Here is a 21,639-nt window from a genome sequence, read left to right on the forward strand (position 1 = left end):
AAGAATATCCCTTCATTTGGTATGTGCATGGTTTTTTGAATTCATTTAAATAAGCTACAGAATTGATGATAAATATTTGAAGTGTTTGAATGTTTTTCTCTGTTTATGGAGTTCAGAAAGGTTTCTAGTTTTGCTTGTGAGAATCATGATGATGTTTCCAGATGGTGTATAAAGGATTATTACTTTTACAATTCACTAAAGTTGGATCTGTGTTTCAGAATGATGTTTGTATTACCAGCACTCCTAGTTGATTTGAAATTTTATTTAAGAAAATATTTTGGTTTAATTCTGCAGTATACATTTGCTTAAACTTGCACATCTTGAAGGTGTAACTTAATGTTGAACTGTATGGATGTATATAAACGTTCAATTTTTGTCTGTAAATTTGGAATGATGGAAGTTCTAGGGGTAAGGTGACATTTTGTAATTTAAAGCTAAATGTGACATATCACAGTTTCAACATGATCAAAAATGGTTACGGTTGAAATGCATAAAATAACCGAGAAAATGCAGGTCATGTCCTTAAACTTGTAAATTTTAAAACTGGTGATATTTTTACTTCAGATTGATGATCATGCTTAGTGTAATTGAATGAATTGTTTATAAATAATTACACTGTTTATTATGGAAATAAATCAAAAATGACCTTGACTTCATGAACACATACTGTCATTTAGTTTTCTAGTATACTGTTACTGTATTGGTAAATGCTTCTGGGCTCAAAAGAAATGTTTCAAAGTTTGTATATTTATTTATTTTTAGTGCAAAAAAAAAAAATCATGCACACAGTGAATATTATTAAATTTCATAAACAGTCAGTAGTTCAAGTTTGATATAGCAATCAAAAGGGAAACATGATCACTGACAGCATCATATGTGTGAGCCTTTTGTAGATATAAATAGACATAACATAATTCAAAGACCATGGTGATGTAAAGAAGTAGCAGATCATAATTTAAATAAAACCAAAATAAATACTGTGTGCCTGGTGGTGCAGGAGGTAATGTCATGAATCACTGCTCCAGACACCCTGGTTTGACGCTAAAGTCAGGTTACTATTTTTCATTTGTGTGTATGTTCTCCCTGATTAGTATTTCCTTCAGGTCTGTTAGTTTTCTCCCAAGATAAACTGCCCCTGGGTGTAAATGCATGGAGCCCCATGGTGGGGGCTTTTTTTTTTTTTTTTCTTCCTGCCAAGTGCCCAGTATTGCCAGGAGAGACTCGTAACCCTGACCAGGGAAAAACTGTTACTGAAAATGAGTGAGAAAATAAATATGTTTAAAAAAAGAAGGCGGCTTGTTTAATTAACACACAGATACAAACAGACACCCAGAACAAATACAGAAAGTGCCTCTAAGAGGGTGTAAAAGTGAGCACTGTGGGACATGGTGGTGAAGGTGAGTGAAGAGTCTTAACACCTCACACCACTGCCATTCACCTGCTCCTGCCTCCTGCTGGTCTGAGGGCTGGGAGGGACGATGCGCTGGGCTTCGGTGGAGTTTCCTCTCACTGACAGATGTTCCCATCCACCCTGCATCAGCACAAAAGCACACCTTCACTGTTAACCTGAACACTTGCCTATCTTATGCATCCATAACAACCTATCTAACTGGAATTGTAATAAATCCAGGTGAAGTTTGGCATGGACTCATTTTCAATTTGTAGCTGCAAGGCAAATCACAAGTTTCTTATGAACTGGTTAAAACATTACTGTTACTATAGTAACTGCTCATTCACAGGGAGCTGAATTGGGGACCTTTTGCATGCTCCAAGCTTTTAATAATAAGCAGACAAAACCCTTCTATAATTAAAAAGAAAAAAAAATAAGAATTGCTTGCTCATATGGTAACGGTTCCTGTTCGGAGAAATCTATTTATCTTTTTAATGCAGGAGTCTACAATGTAAGTAATAGCTGCAAAGTTGTTGTTTTTTCGCCACAGGGATAATAGGGATGTGGCTGGTAGTGGGTAGTTGATTAAATTCATGAGATAAAAATGAGAAAATCTGTGTTTGAAGCCACAATAGCCAAATACATTTAAAAAAAACAAACAAAACATTCATTTAAGACATGGAGCTAAAGGCCTCCTGAGTGGGACTACAGAATGTCCCGAGTTTCAGTCACGACTCAGCCACTGACATGCACAGCTCAGAGTTCAAGCAAAGTTGCTCAGAGAGTCTGGGTCGGAGGAATGACATACGCTATCCTACCATTTAAGGCAAGAATTGCTAATCAAGTGTTTCTGTGAGCTCCAGCAGATAGGGCGTTCCTCTGAATGTGGTACGCTGCCCCATGGGGCGTGAAGAGCATTTAAAAGATTTGTGGTTGACTGGCCTCACATCATTGAGCCTTCACCTCCCCGTTTGGTAGTTTTCATAAGATATTTTATCTTTAAAATTAAAGGCAAGAGGGTTTACATGAAATCTGCTTACTGAGAGACGGGTTTTCGTAGTAAACTGTTACACAATGTTAACCAATGGCAGCTCAGCTTCCTAGACATGATCTATACAGTCAGCGAAGACAGTGTAATCTTTGTCCCCTCTTTTTTATTTATTTTAAGATAAGTGCTTCTCCATTCTGGTGTGCTTTGATAAAAAAATATAATAATAAAGTGTTATAAATTTAGCCCTCATTTATTCTCCTGTTTATTTAAAAATACAACCTTGTAATAGATCTTTAAAAATGATTCATAATTATTAATACTAACCGACATGAAACAAAATCGTTTTGGTATTACAAAAGATGATGGGTGGTGAATAACAAACACTTACGCCAATTCCAAAGTCCCATGATAAGCCTTTAGGCTGCATGGGCTGCACACCCAGCCTGTGGCACACAGTGCCAGAACTTTCTGCTGGATGACCTGGAACCTTATCAGCAATTATCCAAACCTGGAGGAAATCATTAACATGGTTTTCATAGGCACTGGGAAACATCAGGCTGGATCAACACTGATTTTAGACCATCTTACACTTTGCAGGTCAAAATTAGCAAGTTTTATAAGAATGATATGAGGTTTTGTACCTGGTCCAGTGGTCCGATCGAGACTTTGCACACATTACCACAGATGAGCTCCCATGCAGATCCCTGAGGATAACTCGGGGTCAGACCCTGTCTATACCATAGATTGCCTGTGGTAATAAAACACAAACACATTTTTCAGTCCGCGAACAAATTCCACCTTTTTTGAACTAACATCTTAATCCAAGTTATGACTAAACAGTGTTCTATTAACACATTTGGTTTAACTGATGCTTAAAAAAGTAGAAATATTAAGCATGGGTGTTAGTTCTCACCGGTTTCATCAACAGCATATACAGACGTCCTGCCCACAGCCACCTGTCTGAGAGTCTGTCTGTTTGGAGAGGGGATGTGGTACCAGCATTCGCCTGGAGAACAATGGCAAAATACTTCATATTTCCTCATATAGCCCTCACCTCTGGGCCATGGGGCGGTGGTCCTGTAGCTTCTTGATTAAGGCGACTGATTTTATTCTGTTTAAATACAAACTATTCAATTCTTACTGACATAAAACACAGAAGACACTTCCTGGTGCATCTTACCTGCAGGGTTCTGGGCTGAAACTGAGCCGCGGTAGAAGACTGCTCCGTCCCGGGCGATGGCCCACACCTGGTGTCCTCCTCCAATGGATATAGACTTAAAGGGTTGATCTGTCCCAACATGGAGCCATGAACCACCCTACATTAGACACACACACACACACACACACAGTTTCCACAGCTGTCAATTTTTTTTTTTCCAATGAGCAATTTAATAAAATGGTAGGACACATGCATATACCAGTTAACATAACTAAGTGTGTGTAGAGAGAGGTGAACCTTAGGGACACGTTATAAAAGACAGCTTACTTTTTGAAAAATAAAAAAAATACGTCACTCACCCAAGTTGGCCAGATTGCTAGATCTGTTGTCTTGTTTTATCTCACAAACAAGGCACAGTTGGAAATGATTTAATTCTAACTAGGTTAATACTGAAACTTATATTTAAAATAAACTTGTTAATCTGACTTGTATACCTGAATTCTGTATCTGTATATTTGATATTTTAATGAAAGTCCCCAGTCAGCCTCATTCAAATGAACTGAAATGTCATTAAAATGTTATACGAGAACTGTACTGAAAGCAATGCATAAAAATGGCTGTAACCTTTTTAGTATTAAAATCATTAATTAGTAAGTGGAGTAGCAACTAACCTCATACGAAGGCTGTACTGAAAGTAATGCAAAAGTGGGCAAAACATTTTCAATTAACTGTCATGGAAATTGAACATGTTGGTAGAGTAATTCTTCTTCTATTCAAAGGTAATAATTAACATAGTCTCCGTCAGAAGCGATGTAATTATGCTGTCATTGAACCCAACTTTCGAATCCTCTTTAAAAAATCCCTTCTGTTGCGGCTGACGGTGTCCCACTGCGTGTCATCTCCATAAACATTCTGTAATGCAGTGGGAGACCGTCAACTGCAACTAAGGAGATTTTCAAAGAGCATTCGGGAATTGGGCTCAAAATCTTTTTACCGTGTGCAATTTGAATGACCTTTGTCAGTTAAAAAAATTAAAAATAAATAAAATGTTATACCCACTGTGCATTACTTTCAGTACAGCCCTCAAATAAGGTACTGTGCTTATTATACTCATTAATGATTCTAATATTAAATTTGATTACTTACCTGTAAATCAAGCATTTTTCAAGTTGTTACAAGATGCTTAAATTTACACATGGTCAGATTCGAACACTGACAAATCAACTTTTTAGTGTGTATGGGATGTGCGAATCCTCACAGCTGGGTTCTCTGCAGTGACTCCCAGACGACATAAGACATCTCCTTTCTCACTGATGGCCCACACAGGTACCTGCTCCAAGCTGCTCTGGGCCAGACACGGCAGGATGGTGACATCAGTAATAAGGATGGGTGGCACCTTCTGCCATGGCCCAGTTATAGTTATTTTACACTTCCTGTAAAGAAAGATGACATGCTGATCTAAAACAATAGGCTATAAAAAATGCCATAAAAAATACTGAGAAGCCTCACTCTTTTCCCTTTGTGATTGTGATTTGTAATTTGAGTTTTTGGCCCAGAAAAAAACGTGTAAAACTTTTGGTAAGGCATCTTTAAAATTATACTATTATCATAGGTCTTGCAATACTTATATTATATATTTATATTTATAAATTATTTATACATTTACTTATACAAATATTTAAATATCATGGAAATCTTTACCTGACCCATCGTCTTCGTCTAACAAAGTCCTTCAGGGTCTTATTACCGTGGAATGTCCTATATGAAAGTGTTACATGAAATATAGCCCTAATTAGACCAAGACAAGAATTTAAAGTTCACTGTAATTGTGTGCTCATAAGAAAAACACCTACACTGGGAAATCTGCAGCATATTGCCAGCCTTCTTTATCCGTCCCTCCTGGAGTGCTATAGTCAATAACCCAGTCTGATACCTGCAGAAAGAGAGAGAGCCATAACAAATGTGAAGAGGGCTGAAAATCCTCCATTTCTATTTGGATCTGGTATTTACACTACAGTACCACTTGAAGAGGTGTGAAAAGAGTTTTGGATTGCTATCGCAGTCACTAACACTCTCCCTCTTCATGCCTCTCTTTCCCCTTCAGTCCCAGTAAAAAAATTATGCATTCATTTATTTATTATATACCCTGCATATACTGTGTAGGGTTAAAGGGGTCCTGAAGCCTATCCTAGGGGGTTTGGGGGGGCAAGACAGGGGACACTCTGGATGGGATGCTGACCCGCTGCAGAGCACACAGACTGTGTGTGTGTATGTGTGTGTGTATGTGTGTGTGTGTGTGTGTGTGTGTGTGTGTGTGTGTGTGTGTGGAGAAGTGAAGAAAGGAGGCTACTGTGTAGGACGACTTTCACAAACACAAACGGAATCACTGCTCATTCGGGAATCTTCTTTAACAAGGAACCTCTCTAATGACACTTGCTTTACGCACGCACGTGGTCACAATGCTATAATACACAGTACACGTACGCATGGGTACTGACTATACGAGTGATGCACGCGCACTGAGACTGAGCACAGGAGAGACAATTACTTAATTCCGCAGCGCACGAGAGAGACGAGCCATTGGCTCAGTCGTGATCATGTGATGCTCGGCAGACAAAGTGCATGCGTACTATATCAAGACTGGCTCGTTTATTAAGTTAAAATTTATTTTTTTAATAATGCAAGTTACTCGCAATCCAAGGTTCCACTGTAATCACTCATACATCGCTCTATAGATATAGTGGACAAAGATTAGGTTGAAGTATTTATTTAATTTTAAAGTAATTGGATTACATTTAACCTTCGTATATCAGATCGAAGAATTTAAAGAAGAAATATATAATCCATAAAATACATAAATATTGCACCAACCCATTTCCATTCTGGAGAGGGGGGTTTAGTGCTCTCCTTGGTGCATTCCTTCAGTCCAGTCGCATCACTCCACATGTAACGGTCCGTAGGTAGACCCCTGAGGACACAATGAGGTGGAAGAGAGTTCATCAGCACAGGAGACATTCTGGAGACATTCACTGCAGTGTGATGTGAGACTCAACTTACTTATTTGTGTATCCTGTGACAGGGTTCCAGCGCTGGTTCTCATAGATGTAAATGTTTCTGATATCGGTCAGGGTTTGCTGGTTCATTTTGTTATCTGATTCAAGTTAAAATTTTAACATATCAAAGATGATTACCAGGACAGAGGAAGTGCGGATGGTGTTAACATGCCACAAATATGAAACTGACACACTGATGCAAGCACAAGCAAGGCAGGATAGTAGCTCTAACTAACAGGGATGGTGTATGTTAAGGCTTTACCCTGAGCTTGGTTATCACCGTGACCCCTTGTGTAGACCCAGGCTGTGCGATCATAGCCGATTCCCCAAACCACACCCAGACTGTTAGATTCCACCCAAAGAAGGTGGCCAGGAACCTGGCGCCAGAACCTGAGCCCAGACACACATACAAACATACAAATACACAAAATACACACAAGGGCTATCATGCCATGCTAAGCAAGTTCAGAGAAGACAGCTATTTAGAAATCATAAATTCATGCAATCGAGTTGTGTAAGAAACTGGAGAAACGCCATGATGATGTGAGCATGCAGCAAGCCACTTCTTAAAGGCAGAAAGCAGTGATGGACACAGAAATAAGAAGAATATAACAGTAGGTCTTACATCTGTTCACAGGGAAAGTACTGAGCAGGAGCTTCTAAGCAGGGTGAAGGCTCATGCACCATGATATCCCCTTTGGTCGTAACAGCCCACAGGGCTTGTCTGGATGGAGGGACCTGAAGTGCTCTAGCCTCACAGCAAGATTCATTCAACATAGACAGCTGCAGGACATTCAGACATCTTACTAATGTCATCACTAACGATTAATCCAACTATGAATATGACAAACACTTTCTGTTTCACGTGAACATAAACAGCCATGCTTTTTGACTAGATTCTCAATTCAAATAACATATCTGTCTAGCTCGTTAAGTAATATAGACATAATAATCATAATAATGATGGTTATTATTATTGTTATAAAATATTATAATATTGGGTCAAAAAATATTCTCATTTGATAATAGTGTAGTGTGATGAACTGTGAGATTCCTGAACCAATTGATAATTCTAAATGAACTACTGAGCAGTAGTTTACTTTACTTATCTTGAATTATTTGGCACTGTGGTTAAATTACCCAGCTCTCCATGTCTTCTTGGGATTCTGTAGATAGTAAAATAGGCCATCTTTGTCTTGTCCTCTCAGGTGTATAAATAGCCAGAGCGTACATCGACTCCCAGTGTACTGGAACAAGAGCCGTGACTTCGCTTATCACAGCATACAGATACTGATCCCGGAAATGAGTGTGTATGGTGAGGGGAAAAAAAAAGTTCCTTTAGTAGTTAAAAATTGCACGGCACACATTAATTGTAATTGTATTTCCTTAAGGGCGGCACGGTGGTGTAGTTTCCTCCGGGTACTCCGGTTTCCTCCCACAGTCCAAAGACATGTAGGTTAGGTTAATTGGTGTTCCCAAATTGCCCGTCGTGTATAAATGAGAGTGTAAGTGTGTGTGTACGTGTGTGTGTCCTGTGATGGATTGGCCAGGGTGTACCCTGCCTCGTGCCCTAAGCCTCCTGGGATAGGCTCCAGGCCCCCCGCGACCCTGAATACAGGATAAAGCGGTAAAGAAGATGAGTGAGTGAGTGAGTGTATTTCCTTAATGACATTAGCATGCAACACTGTTACATGCTTATGTATCATTGTATAATTATTATGTATCATTTCATTTAATTTCTGCATACTTTCTGGACATTTATATCCATTTCATTTTGCACACTTTTGCACATTTTCCATTTTTGCATATTTGTAGTCATTACTGTGTATATTTTGTACAGCTAGGTTTTTATTTTTAAGTTTCTTAAAAAGAAGGAAAGAAGGTCTATATATTTTATTCTTTATTTCCATTCCCTAATTTATTTCTACTTCTATTGATAATTTAGATTTTAAAAGGTCACGAGCAGTCGAATAAGCATTTCACTGTATATCGTACGAATATGACGAATTAAATTTGAATTTTGAATTTGTAAAGATATTTTGGTCCTCCTTTATGCTTATGGTGATTATCATCATGAGAACATTTCCAGATATTTTCTTAAAGGGGATAAGGAAATACACCAGTGTCTTTCAATACAATGCCTTTGTAGCACACATCTGTAAAACCTCTGCAATAAACAAGGGCTGAGAACAGAACAGAAAATATGTTTATTACGGGGCAGTTGTTACAGAAGATAAAGGTTTGTAAATGAAACATATAGATTTTAACAATTCAGGAATTCTTCAGACTAACTAAAGCTCTAAAGAATTTGTGGTCATTTTATGGCTCTATAGCAGTGCTTCTTAACACAGGTCCTGGATATTGTAGTGTTTTGATTCAACTAATTAGCTAACTTTTCTAAATTGAAGTGAGCGTCACAGAGCAGGGAAAACTCTATCACGCCCAAAATGCGCAGGACAGGGGGTCTTTCAGGACCAGGATTATAAAAAGTAAATAAAAAAAAAAAAAACACTGTACTGTATATAGTCATATTTTCACTTTTAAACATTCATAGCCTTGAAGTGTTAAACTGTTAGATTTTCATTAAAAATGAATTTTGAATGCACTGGCTTTTCCAGAATTCTTATTAAAGCTTTTCTAAGTTTTGCTCATTACAGCTGCTACAGAGGCAGTGGATTGCTATTAGATAAAAAAGTGTTGCGTTTTTGTTTAAGTTTATGTACAATTTTATTCAGATTATGTATTGATCACCTTCCTTTCCTGGTTGTGGGTATAGTAAATGTAGATGATGTCATCATTGGGAGCTCCACCACCCCTGACCTGCTCCAGAGTCACACACACCTCCTCCAGTTGATGGGGCTGCCAATCCCTCCGCCAGCACATGGCTGTTTTTTTCACAATGACAAACTAACACACACAAACAACATTACCGTCTCATCAGTTTACTATTAAGTAACGTTCAAGTCAGAACATTTAAGAATCTTTAGGAATGGAAGCTCAAGGAAATAAATTTACACAGCCTTCTAAACCTAAAAACTAATTGCAGTTGCTATGTTTAATTTCCTATTATAGTTGTGTGCGTGTTGTGTGTACCCTCTCCATAGTGTTGTCATTTTCCCGCAGTGTTTTCTCTTCCAGACGGCCTTGGTCACCTGCAATGCTAAGAGCAGGAGTAATTGAGGGAGACAGATCTGGAAAAGAGGAAGCAGATGAAACTGCAGTAGTAGATCAACTGCATGGCAGCTTTGCAAATCACAGCAGTTTTAAAGGTATCCTTGAAATGGTACAATTATAACATTTCTAGAAACTTTTAAAAAGTATGACCTATAGTTTTAAATAAATTAAATCACCTATCAGTATGTTTAATGAGCACGCACGGGGGTGAGTCAAAAATTCTCACTTAAAAAAAACTATTAAAACTGTTAGACACACGGTCTTATCTGCACTTTCTATTTAAGGCTACTGTCTTCACAGTCATTGCTGTGCAACGTGTGAATGTGGAAAAAAAAAAAACCTTGTTTAGAAGTGTTAAAGCATCCACCCTATAGTCCTAATATTTCTCCATTGGACTTTCAACTGTCTGGTCCCCTGAAAGCAGACCTACAAGGATGTTTATTTTAAATTAATTAAAATAAATTCTACGGCCAGAGTGTGGATAATTTTTGACTCACCCTCGTACATGCCTAACATACAGTACAAATTATGATGTGAAAATTTTGATGCTAATTATGTACCTGGCATTTCCAGCCAGCTGTTGATGTTGGACTCTATCTCACATTGTCCTGCAGTGATCCATGCCCATGGTGGCTGCTCCTCCTGCTTCATGACTTCTCCCAGCTCCATGGGATACACAGCCACAGATTTCTCTGTCGCGTTGGCTAAGGGAATTTTCATCTCTGCCAGATCCACATTACTCCATGGCAGCTCGCTGCTTTTTGGTTGGCTGCAGCGGAGCTCAGAATTCTGGCGAGGCACGCCGGCCGCTTCCGCTTCCTCCTGATCAGCTTCAAGCAAAGAAGTGGCATGTTCAGCCCCCAGGGCTGATACACTGCGGTCACTGGTGACTTTGGAAATGATAGCATTGTCCAAGTCATCGCAGCCCAACACCGGACCCTGGGTAGGCACGGCAGTTTGAGCACTGATGAGGCCAACAGCACTGTACAGGAAAAGGCAAAGAGAGTGAAAGAATCCGGGCAATAGAGCACCATAAATAATACACTGGGAATATCTGTAGGGAGGTGGGCAACAGGACATAATAAAGAAAGTTGTTTATGTTCACGTACGTTAATATTTGCAGGATGAATCAATTTGGGCATGTTCACAAACATAGGACTGCATCAGGTATAAAATGTGTTCATTCATTTATCTTCACTAAATGCTTTATCTAGGTTATGACCACTGTGCTTTAAATTAGTCATTTGTCTATATCTTGGTTTGGGACTAAGTAAATGTATTAGAACATACTGCAGGCATGCAGAAATAATGAAAACTTTAAAGAAGAAATAGATGATTGAGGAGGGGGAATCATCATAAATGGAGATCACTTTGTGAAGTTGCATGGTAAAAACAAACAAATCAATAATAAAAAACTAACCTATGTTTAATAGTGAAAGTTTTCATACACGCACACACATACACAATAGGATGAGAACTCAGAATTGGGACTAAACAGCTGTGCGGGACCTGCTGGTGAGGCTAATCCGAAAAAAAAAAATTGAGCATAAAGGGAGCATAAAGACTGGACATTGGAGTAAGGTCATGTGGGCTGACGAGTCCAGATTGACCCCATTTCAGAGCGATGGGTGTGTCGGGGTAAGAAGAGAAGCACATGAAGTGATGTACTCATCTAGAACAGTGCCCACTGTACAAGCCTCTGGAGGCAGGTTTATGATCTGGGGTTGATTCAGTTGGTCAGGTTTAGACTTAGCAATGTTATGTGGCAATAAAATGAATGTTTTTTTTCCTTGATGGCACAGCCATATTCCAGGATTAAATTTGTAAAAGAGTGGTTGTGGAAGCATGATGAATCATTTTTACACATGAACTGGCCACGACATTGTGGACTGTAATCAAAGCTAAAGGTGACTGAATTAATTCTTGGAAGTTCTTTTTGCTAGGCAGTGTAATTATTATTATTATTTTTACTACTGTAAGACCTGTATTATAACATATAGATAGAAAATGTCTATATTTGCGGGTGGAAAAACAGCAGTATACGAAAAAGGAAAAGGAAATTTTAAGTGGCATTCACATACCTGGGCTTTTTGGTGGTATGACTGTTGTCAATTTGGGCACACACAGGGACCCAGGCCCTTCCTGTAACCTCTGTAGGGGTCACGCCTTGGCGGAAATAAAGACTTCTGTCTTCACTGCCAACCCCCCACACCTGCAATTAATCATTTATTTTAATCATTGCCAGCATGTGCAATGATTAATTGTATCAATATAATGTACAGTATTACTATTATATCATAATCTGACATGTCCTTATTACACAACTGTATGTGATATGTTATCACCTAAACCTGCCATTGCTTTGTTCCTCGATCAGCAAATTATCAACTTCTTTATATGTTTAATCACAAGTTACAGTATATTACAGCAGGAGCTATGAAAGGAGTCTGAATCTTTGGCCTAAACGTTTGAGCAAAGTATCCAATAGCAGGAGCAGAGTTTCAAGATGACTGAAATTTTTAACTCATTGAAGTACCACACAGTAGTCAAGAGTAGTCAAGAGTAGTCAAGCCAAAGCAGCTCGTCTAATCAGAACACATTCTTCTTACAGAAAGACATTATGAATCTCGACATAAATGTAAGTAGATTTTTACAGCATCTTGTTTGCATTTATTATACAACAGGATAGGCTGTTTGCCATTTTTTACCTGCTGGCTCAACACTCACACAGGACATGTTGTCCAATTAACCAAAATTTATTTAAAAAACGATATGAAATCTCTATGTAAGCCCTGACCTTAGCCAAAGCTGCTGGGAATAAAATGTGAAATATGAGCATGTGGTGTGAGAGCCAAACCCAATTTAGATATCCTCCCATATGGCTGTCCAGACTGGAGAGTATAGGAGGAGTATATATTTGGGTAGGATAAGCTGAGTGCAGCAGGCAAAGCAGGCAAGCCTCGGGTTTTGGTTACAGATGGATAGAGAAAGAGAGAGAGAGAGAGAGAGAGAGAGAGGTGGAGAAGGATAAGAATGAAGTTGCATCGCTAGCAAAGACTATGCTAACACCAAGTAGTTCTACACTTCTACCCAAAAAATTTACACCCAGAGAAATGTGACTCTGCAGGAGGAGTGGTAGAGTTGAAAAATGGCCTGTATGTGTGTGCATGTGTGAGTTACATGCCATGTCTGTGGCTCTACATGTACAGAAGATCTAATGACACATAATTCTGCATGAGGGAATGCTGGTGTAATTAGACCGGCCCCCTGCCGGTCTCTTGGCGGATCCAGTGGATGAGACAGTCTGCATGGTTTATGGTTTAAAACCATGGTTTAAGAAGACTTACATCAACGTAAATAAATCGGAATATTACCACGAATATACAACAGTCCAAAGTACACCAGCCAAAGTACACCATGATGCTGAATAATTTTTATTTTGATAAACCGATGTAACCAGTGCACCGCTGATGAATTCATGTATTGTTATGATGTGTGTAGTGGTCACTAGTGAGATGAGCGATAGCGATTATGACTATATGCCTAAACAAGGTATGTAGTTGAGCTTGGTTTAGCATCAGCCAATTATCATTTGTTCCAGAAGCTGTGGTCCGGCTAGACTGAAGCTCTGGTTTAACCTGAATGTCGTCCAGCATATGTATGTGCAGAATATATCTTACAATATATTCTTTAGGGACTGTAGAAACATTTTCTGTCTTTGCACTATAGAGTGAAAACACATATAGTGTCATCAGTGTGTCAGAAATATATATATACAATATAAAATATTCTTAGTGTAAAATATGGTATGATTACACATATTGAGGACAAATTATATATATTCTATATTTTTTCTAAATTCTCATCAAAATTTCATTTAAATATAAAATTTCAACATGAAAACTTAAACTAACACTACTAAAGCACATGAATGCTGAGTGGAGGGTTGTTTTGAACAAGTTTCACCAATCAGCTGATAGCTGATATACAATTAAAGCCATATATAATTGAGACTATGGTATATTATAAAAGCTAAAGTTTTGCCCTTGAGTTCGCCCTTGACTGTCTTTAAAGACACTTGTGCTCGGCAAAAGAAATGTAATAGCTGGGCTGTAACATCTTCCCCCCTGCTCTATTTCTAGCACCATGCTGTGCCTCACCTGGTCACTGGGCCCCACACTGATCATCATCATCTCCCCACCAACACTGATCCAGCCAAGGCCAGTGGCATTGTGGGAGTTTACGCCTCTTCTGAACCATACCTAGGATACATGTGCATTTTAAAAACTCGATTAGTTAATCAGAATAGATCATGTTACTAATCAACTATACACAATATATTGTAATATAAAAAATATTAAATCATTAAGTAATATAAAATAACTGTAATGCCACATGAATAAATATTATATTCTCACTATTTGCCATATTTTTCTGTTTTTAAATGTCGTAATTTACATGGCAACAAAAATTAGCTCCAAGCACAAATTTAAACACACTTGGTTCTTAAGAACTACATCATGGCTCTGTGGAATACATAAAGTTTTGTATTTTTGATTATACCACAATTCTGTTGAATTCTATAACCTGACTGGTCAAAATGAGTTGTTTCCATTTTCTGTACCTGCACATATACACAATAAGTTTACCAAATCTTACTTTTTTGTCCTTGGTTATTGCCCAGACCACCCCGACCCCCACTGCTACATGGACAGCTTTGGTATTACTTGGAGGATCCACCATCACCCATGAAGTACCTGAAAAAAACAAATTCCAGAAATTACATCACTGTGTGAAATCACTGATGTAGCATCAGCCTTTGATTCAGCCTGTGTAATTTTTTGAACTATAGGGTGTTCACACATGAGAACTACACATGATGCAACATGCTGACCTTTTGGCAAACGCTTGCTGATGCCTGTCCTGGCGAGAAGCTGTCCATCCCATAGTACGGCCCACAGCAGGTCTCCTGGACCAGCACTTATCTGGGCCACCTCTGTGGAATCAGGAACAGGGACATTTTCCCAAACTATTCCCTCTGGATCCTGCTGATGAATTCCTGAACGAAACCAGACCTGGGCACGGAGCACAGAGAGAGACACACACAAATTTACATTTTTTATATTCTTGCAGTCCCTTATATTACTACAGAGGGGATTCTACAAGGTTTATGCCCATGAAACATCAGCATTGCACTGACCTCTAGTGGAGATAAATGTGCAAAAGTTTAATATTTTCACTCTAGTTAACCTGGAATTTTTATTTACTGTACCTGTAACACATTCCTAATTTTAAAAAATTGGGACAGTATGAAAAATGGTTAAAAAAGGAAGTAATATGTAGTCACGCAACACATCGACACTTTGATGTTTAGCAGTAAATTGCCTATTATTATTATTATTATTATTAATGTATCGTAAAATGCACTCATTTCAAACATGAAGACAACATGATGGCAACATTCTTCCACAAATTAGGAACAACTGATATTACCTCTGTGTAACAATTTCTGTTAATAAAGCTTTTTAAGCATTTGGGAACTAAGGACACTAGTTGTTAGCCGTTTAGCTAGTGGGATTCTTACATTATGCAGGTCTTCAGCTACGCAATTGTATGGGGTATCAGTTGACGTAGTTTGCAATTCATAATGCACCACACATTCTCAATTGCAGACGGGTCAGGGTTGCAGGCAGGCCAGTCTAGCACCTGTACTCTGTTTACACAGTCATCTACTGTATGTGTAATGCGAGCAGAATGTGGTTTGGCATTGTCCTGAAGGAAAATACATATGTTGCTCCAAAACTTTAACTTTTTTTTTTTTTTTTTTGCATTAATGATGCCCTCATACATGTGATGACCCAACAACAGATTTCTATAACAAACAAGCGGCATTTTAACCTTTTGCATCTATAAATGCAGCCAAGAATGGTGTTAATGGACAATAGTTTAGTAAAGAGCTCCTCAGCCTACATCATTCAATAACTACCTGGACTCCATATTAACATCAATTAACATCAGCTATTATAGCTGAACTGCCTCCCACCCTACACACTGTATAAATGCAGATCATTTACTGCTTTCTGTTTCACCCAAATGAGAATGGGTTCCCTGTTGAGCCTGGTTCCTCTCAAGGTTTCTTCCTATTATCATCTCAGGGAGTTTTTCCTTGCCACTGTCGCCCTCGGCTTGCTCACCAGGGACAAACTGACCATTTTGATTCATACAAATTCACATTTCATACAAACTTAAATAATTCTTTTGACTGTGTAAAGCTGCTTCGCGGCAATGAAAATTGCTAAAAGCGCTATACAAATAAAATTGAATTGAATTGAATTGAATCATAAGTCCACTCAATTCTGCAGCAATGCTAGGCATGGAGGCTATCAGTCTGTGGCACTGCTGAGGTGTTATGGAAGTCCAGGTTGCACTGATAATGGCCTTCTGCATTGTTACCCCATTGATTCTCTATGGAGTTTATGTTAAGCAACTTTGCTGGGATACCATGTCCTTAAACCAGGTATTAGTACTGTCCTTGGACCTAATAAAGCACAGTGGACCAACACCAGCAGATGACATGGCTCCCCATACAACCACTGACTGTGCAAACTTTACACTGGACCTCAAGCAATTCGAAAATTTTGTGCCTCTCTTCTTTTCCTTCAGACTCTTACTTTTATTTAAATAAGAGGACTAAAGATTATATGAATATTAGTAGAAGAGTGGTCTTACCTTTCCCTGCTGAGAAACAGCCCAAAGGGACACGGGTTTCTCTGGTCTGTCGCCCATATCCCAGCCTCCACAGCTAATGTCAGTGAAGGGCTCTGGAGGAGGCCGGCCCTTGTCTAAAGGCACCTATACCAGCATGCACATACACATACACACTTTCAGATGCAAGGAAACCGAAAGAATTTTGAAATAAAAAGTCATACATCTTTAGACATAGGTATTTATGTCCCTTGTACTTTTTCATGACCTGCAACTAAAATGGATTTCATTTGCATTTCAAGTTTTTACACAAAATACTAGTAGGGTCGAAACAGTATGGCTTTGTGGTTTGCTCTGTCGTCTTGCTGCTCCAGCATTAATTCACTGTGAATGTACTAATACCCCTGATGATACCTTTGCCCACAGTCCCAGTGCTTTATATCTCCTGTAACGAAGCCATCGCCTGCGCCGGACACATGAGTTCCACTTCTTCTCTTTAGTGAAGGATGTAGGGAAGTCCACAGCATATTCCCAGCCCTGCAGGACCAAACCAAACCGCTATATTAAAAATTTGATTTGTAAAAAGGTTGGTACTAGCTGGGTGCAGTCTTGGTAAAAAATTTTGTTGGAATTTGGTATTAGTTACGTGTGAACTGTTTTGTCTTATTTTTGTTGCACTTTTTTATATGCAATTTGTTAAATATGTAATTTGATGGTCCTTGTAAATAGTGTCTGTAAATACACCCTTAGATAATATGTTAACCTGTAATAGTCACCAGATAAATGTAAGTGTTTCTGCCTTTAGTTAGTCGATCTAATAGTTTTGTTGTTGATTTTCAGGAAACTCCAAGGTCTTAAAAAATGCACCTTATCTGCTATATTTGTACACATATGCTTTATATTTGAATAGTTGCATTATACAGTGTAGCCGTCCTGTGAGGGACCAATCTATTTTTATCCTGAAAGGGGCCCCTAATCATAAATGTTTAAATAATAATAGTAATTATTATTATTATTAAACCTAAGGATCACAGTTGCTTTACTGAAGTTGTAGCTATGAATTCTAACAGTGTCTTCTTGTATCTCTTATTGTAGTAGTTGTTGTTGTATTTGCAGCTGCTCCCATTAGTGGCTCCCAACAGATCAGCAGGTGATGAGCACATTTTAATCATGGCACAGGTTTTACACTGGATGCCCTTCCTCCCAAGTTTATCTGTGCTGGCACTAAGGATGCCCTGCAATCCTAGTGGCTGAGCTGTGAACCCGGCCCTTCCGCGTGGCAGATTAGAAGCTACCACTGAACCGTAAATGCCCACTGATTGTGTAGAATCGTTTATATAATTTCAGTCTTCTGTTTGTCATTATCTGTCTTATTTAATTTATTTATCTGACCACTCACCCCAGTAGCTACGGACTCTCTGCCACAGCTCTCATCATCCACGTACCAGTCTCCCTCCCACTCCCAATTCTCAGACGGCAGGTGGAAGCTGTGCAGCGGCTGAGGTTTCATGCCAAACTCGTCCGTCCACGGCCAGCGATCAGTGGGCAGGAGTGTGTCTGTATATCCTTCTATTGGGTTCCATCTCTGAAAGACATTCATTCACATATAAATACACTGTGTTCCGGTTCTGAAAAGCGCACGTGTAACATGTATATGTACTGTATTTTGGGTACATTAGACAATACCGTCATTTACCTGGTTCTCGTAAGTCTCCTCCTGATGACGTATGGCCACGTCGCCGGGGAGCACATTGAGGTAGACCTGTTGATCGAAACCGATGGCCCAGCAGCACAGATCAGAAGCAGTGACGCGTTTCAGCTCCAGTTGATTGTCCTTGTATTGCTGCCAGCGCCCCCTAGCGGTGCCTAGGCTGTATACCTTCCCATAGACATCTACAGCCCAAAACAGGGAGCACTGCATGGTGGGAGTGCTAGCCAAACTGATGTCACCACACACACACACCCACACACACATACAGAGAGAAAACATTAGCATCATTATTAAACCAATATAATTTGTAGTTTTACCTTTAACATGATCTAGGCTTATCTCTAGAATAATATAATACAGTATCTATAATATCTAACATAGTATAGTAATATAGTATTAATCCTATGACACATAATGTAGATTTATCTCTAACATAGATATAACTTTCACCTGACTCATAGCCATTTCATGACCCAATTAGCCTAGTTTTAAATATTGTACTATCCTAAACTGTCACTCAAAGACATTGTTTATCTCCATGTACATGTATAACAGTAGTGTTTAGCAAACACTCATCATTACAAGGACAATAACTGATACCAGCTGAGCCCCAAAACACCGAGAGTGTAATAAATCATTTCATAAATAAACTTACACTTTAGTATTTTAGTGAACGAGTCTGGGCTTCAGCATCCACAGCTCCTCTCTCTAACAGCACCATCAATTTACTCCAACTCCAGCGCTATACTATAACAGACTTGGAGCCTGACAACAGGAAAAGGCGGGAGCTTCATTCGGATTGGCTACCCTGCGGGAAAACTGGAAAATCCCGCCGTGTGATTGGACAATCGTGTGGGTTCGTACGTTTTTCCGTTGCCGTTATAGCTTCAGGAATCTTAATTATTAATTTGTTACCAAATCAATTATTAAAACTCAAACAGCGATACGTGAGCTATAATTTACAGCCCTGAATTGCATTACTTTTATCCGAATTAATTATTAGCCTAAAGAAATGAATGATATTTATTTTGGATTTTCTCCTGAGGAATTAAATGGCGTGTGTGTGTGTGTGTGGAAAGCTGTTGGTCTTGTTTGACGGTGTGGTTTCTGGTGCAAAACATTTTGTAGTTTGTTGTAATTTACAACAAATAAATAAATAAAGACACGTTTCAAAGCTTAAATACGGCTTGCAGAGAGACTCTGCCTTCCTCTTTGCACCTGCCTCAAAGGTTGCCAGGTCTGCATAAAACAAGCCTGGGTGTGAAATAATGGATATTGAAAGATAGCCAAATACAGTACCAGTATTTGAATGTACTCAGGGTTGCCAAGTCCTTGAAATTAAAACAAGGGACAGAGTACGGTGGAAAGTGTTTTTTGTTTTTGGTGGTGTTGGGGTTTACAATTGGTTTTACACCATCATTCGTGACAAATTCCATCACAAACTCTGGTTTGTCGCATATGTAATGGCACGATAGCTTAGTGGTCAGCACTGTCGCCTTGAACCTCCAGGGTCCAGGTTCGATTTCCGCCTCGATGGCTGTGTGCATGGAGTTTGCTTGGTGGGTTTCCTCCGGGTGTCCTCCCACAGTCTGTAGAGATTACACATCCAAATTAAGAGCCAAGATTAAACCACTTCACCATGAGGGTGTGCGGACTGGTTGTATTTTATTCTTACTCATCAAACAGCAAATACAAGAATGAAATATTCCTGTAAAAGTATGGATTACAGTATATATTCACAGCCGTATGAATGATCTGTAGTTTATTTAGTAAAATTTCATAGTTTAAGTAAAATTACTAATTGCAAGGCTGTACAAAATTAGATTAGATGTGCGCTTTTGAGAACACACACATGCACACACAGTCAGGGAGATCTGAGATGATGTCCATTAGCCCCCTCCAAGCCCATTTCGTATGTCTGAGTGAGAGACCTTCCCAGTCAGTCCCCCTGCCTCGCTCACAAGCTAGAATCGGGGCACGTAATACGTTTAACTAACCCAACGCGGTTAACTAACCCTGATGTTCTGACCTGGGGAATTTAACTTTTTTCATGGAGCCTATCCCAGGAGGCTTAGGGCAAGAGGCAGGGTACACTCTGGAAAGGGGGCCAATCCTTCACAGGGCACACACACACCACAAACATACTGTACATACACACACTCACACACTATGGGCAATTTGGGAACGCCAATTGGCCTAACCTGTATATCTTTGGATTGTGGGAGGAAACCGGAGAACCCGGAGGAAACCCACCAAGCACGGGAGAACATGCAAGTTCACTTTATGTTAATTTTTGGACGTTCACATGGGTCTCCCTTTTTCTGTGTGCTTTAACATACTTATTACATTTTCTACTCTTTATGATGTTTAGCATTTGAAACATCATCTTCTCAATCTCCAGTGGACATTTTGTCAACGTAGTCTACTTTTTTTGCTTTGCCCAGATAATTACCACAGTTTTAAGGAAATGCCAATGTTGCAGATCTAATTTATTTCATGGGAATATTTACCAGTACATGTGTGACTTTACCACTGGCATATAATTAGAGAAATAATGAAACCAGTGAGTCATTTTGACATTTGCAAAAGCAAAATAAATATTTGTATTCATTTATTTGTCCAGAGGCTTAAAATATAAGAGATGAAATCCATTAAAAGCACATACCGTAGCACAGACTAAGGCCAACCACAGAACCTTAGGTTAGCTGTATTAAATAGACCAATTAAATAATTTCCATTTGGATCTGAGGTCTCCATCAGACTGAGCTGAAATAATTTGTATATCAGTTCAAGGGAGGTTGCTGGTCCTGATGGTGTCAGTGCCAGGGTCCTAAAAGTGTTAAGCTGGTCCCTACAATTTTCCTCAGGATTTATGGTATGTTATGTTATCTTATTTTATCCTCTGATAAGCACATCTTCACAAAAATTTATAGTTTTACACACACCAAGATAGAGATCAGATTGGATCAATAAAATGGCTTAAGTGGATTAAACCAAGCGATGATGTTGACTGCAAACTCTCTACTGTACACCGATCAGCCATAAAATTAAAACAATTAGTATTAAAACCATGATTTTGATTCCCCTTGTGCTAATGAGGCGTGGCTCCCCAGGACATCTGGGAGAATGCTGTGGTGTCTGTCACCAAGATATTGGCAACAGATCCTTACATACTGTATGTGCACCGGTGCATCCAATGGGTGCTTGATAAGACTGTGATCTAGAGTGGCTGGAAGTTTGAAAACGGCATGCTCCCTCCTTTGCCTGCTGAGCCCTGTGGGAAGAAGTGCACTGGGTGTTCTAATACCTTTCTATCATTGATTTTTTTTTCTGCAAATTGTGCTGCCACGAACATCTGAACGTCTACAGCACTTTGGCAGAAGCCCTTATCCAGAGTGATTTCCTTTTTTTATCTCATTATACATCTGAGCAGTTGGGGCTCAAGGGCACAACATA

The 21,639-nt window shown here is 39.1% G+C and overlaps 1 protein-coding gene across 4 annotated transcripts; it reads right to left on the reverse strand.

Annotated features, from left to right (window-relative positions):
* Positions 1-729: 729 nt before the first annotated feature.
* Positions 730-18,969, reverse strand: tecpr1b (tectonin beta-propeller repeat containing 1b). Of its 4 annotated transcripts, none has more exons than XM_053514190.1 (25): positions 18,839-18,969; positions 18,169-18,412; positions 17,872-18,057; positions 16,887-17,009; positions 16,497-16,619; positions 14,662-14,842; positions 14,427-14,524; positions 13,928-14,029; positions 11,849-11,979; positions 10,370-10,749; positions 9,687-9,784; positions 9,345-9,500; positions 7,734-7,883; positions 7,219-7,376; positions 6,856-6,983; positions 6,598-6,691; positions 6,412-6,508; positions 5,394-5,473; positions 5,242-5,298; positions 4,799-4,973; positions 3,562-3,697; positions 3,295-3,387; positions 3,023-3,129; positions 2,770-2,889; positions 730-1,531 (listed from the first exon to the last, which is right to left on the reverse strand). In XM_053514190.1, the coding sequence occupies exons 2-25, from the start codon at positions 18,391-18,393 to the stop codon at positions 1,412-1,414; spliced, it is 3,318 nt and encodes a 1,105-aa protein (XP_053370165.1). In that variant the 5' UTR covers positions 18,394-18,412; positions 18,839-18,969; the 3' UTR covers positions 730-1,411. The 4 variants fall into 4 exon arrangements, with proteins under 4 accessions (XP_053370165.1, XP_053370164.1, XP_053370167.1 ...); XM_053514189.1 differs by having other exon boundaries at positions 10,328-10,749; XM_053514192.1 differs by lacking the exons at positions 730-1,531; positions 2,770-2,889; positions 3,023-3,129 and having other exon boundaries at positions 3,372-3,492; positions 10,328-10,749.
* Positions 18,970-21,639: the final 2,670 nt, after the last annotated feature.

Source organism: Clarias gariepinus, chromosome 16 (genome assembly GCF_024256425.1).
Source record: "Clarias gariepinus isolate MV-2021 ecotype Netherlands chromosome 16, CGAR_prim_01v2, whole genome shotgun sequence".
Lineage (NCBI taxonomy): Eukaryota > Metazoa > Chordata > Actinopteri > Siluriformes > Clariidae > Clarias > Clarias gariepinus.

Bases quoted from the DNA above. Each gene is read 5' to 3' on its own strand.
- tecpr1b (XM_053514189.1), bottom strand. From the start codon at position 18,393: ATGCAGTGCTCCCTGTTTTGGGCTGTAGATGTCTATGGGAAGGTATAC. The intron at 18,058-18,168 runs GTAAATGACGGT...AATGTCTTTCAG, and splicing joins AGGAGACTTACGAGAACCAG to AGATGGAACCCAATAGAAGG. The intron at 5,474-6,411 runs GTTGGTGCAATA...CTCTTTCTGCAG, and splicing joins CCTCTCCAGAATGGAAATGG to GTATCAGACTGGGTTATTGA.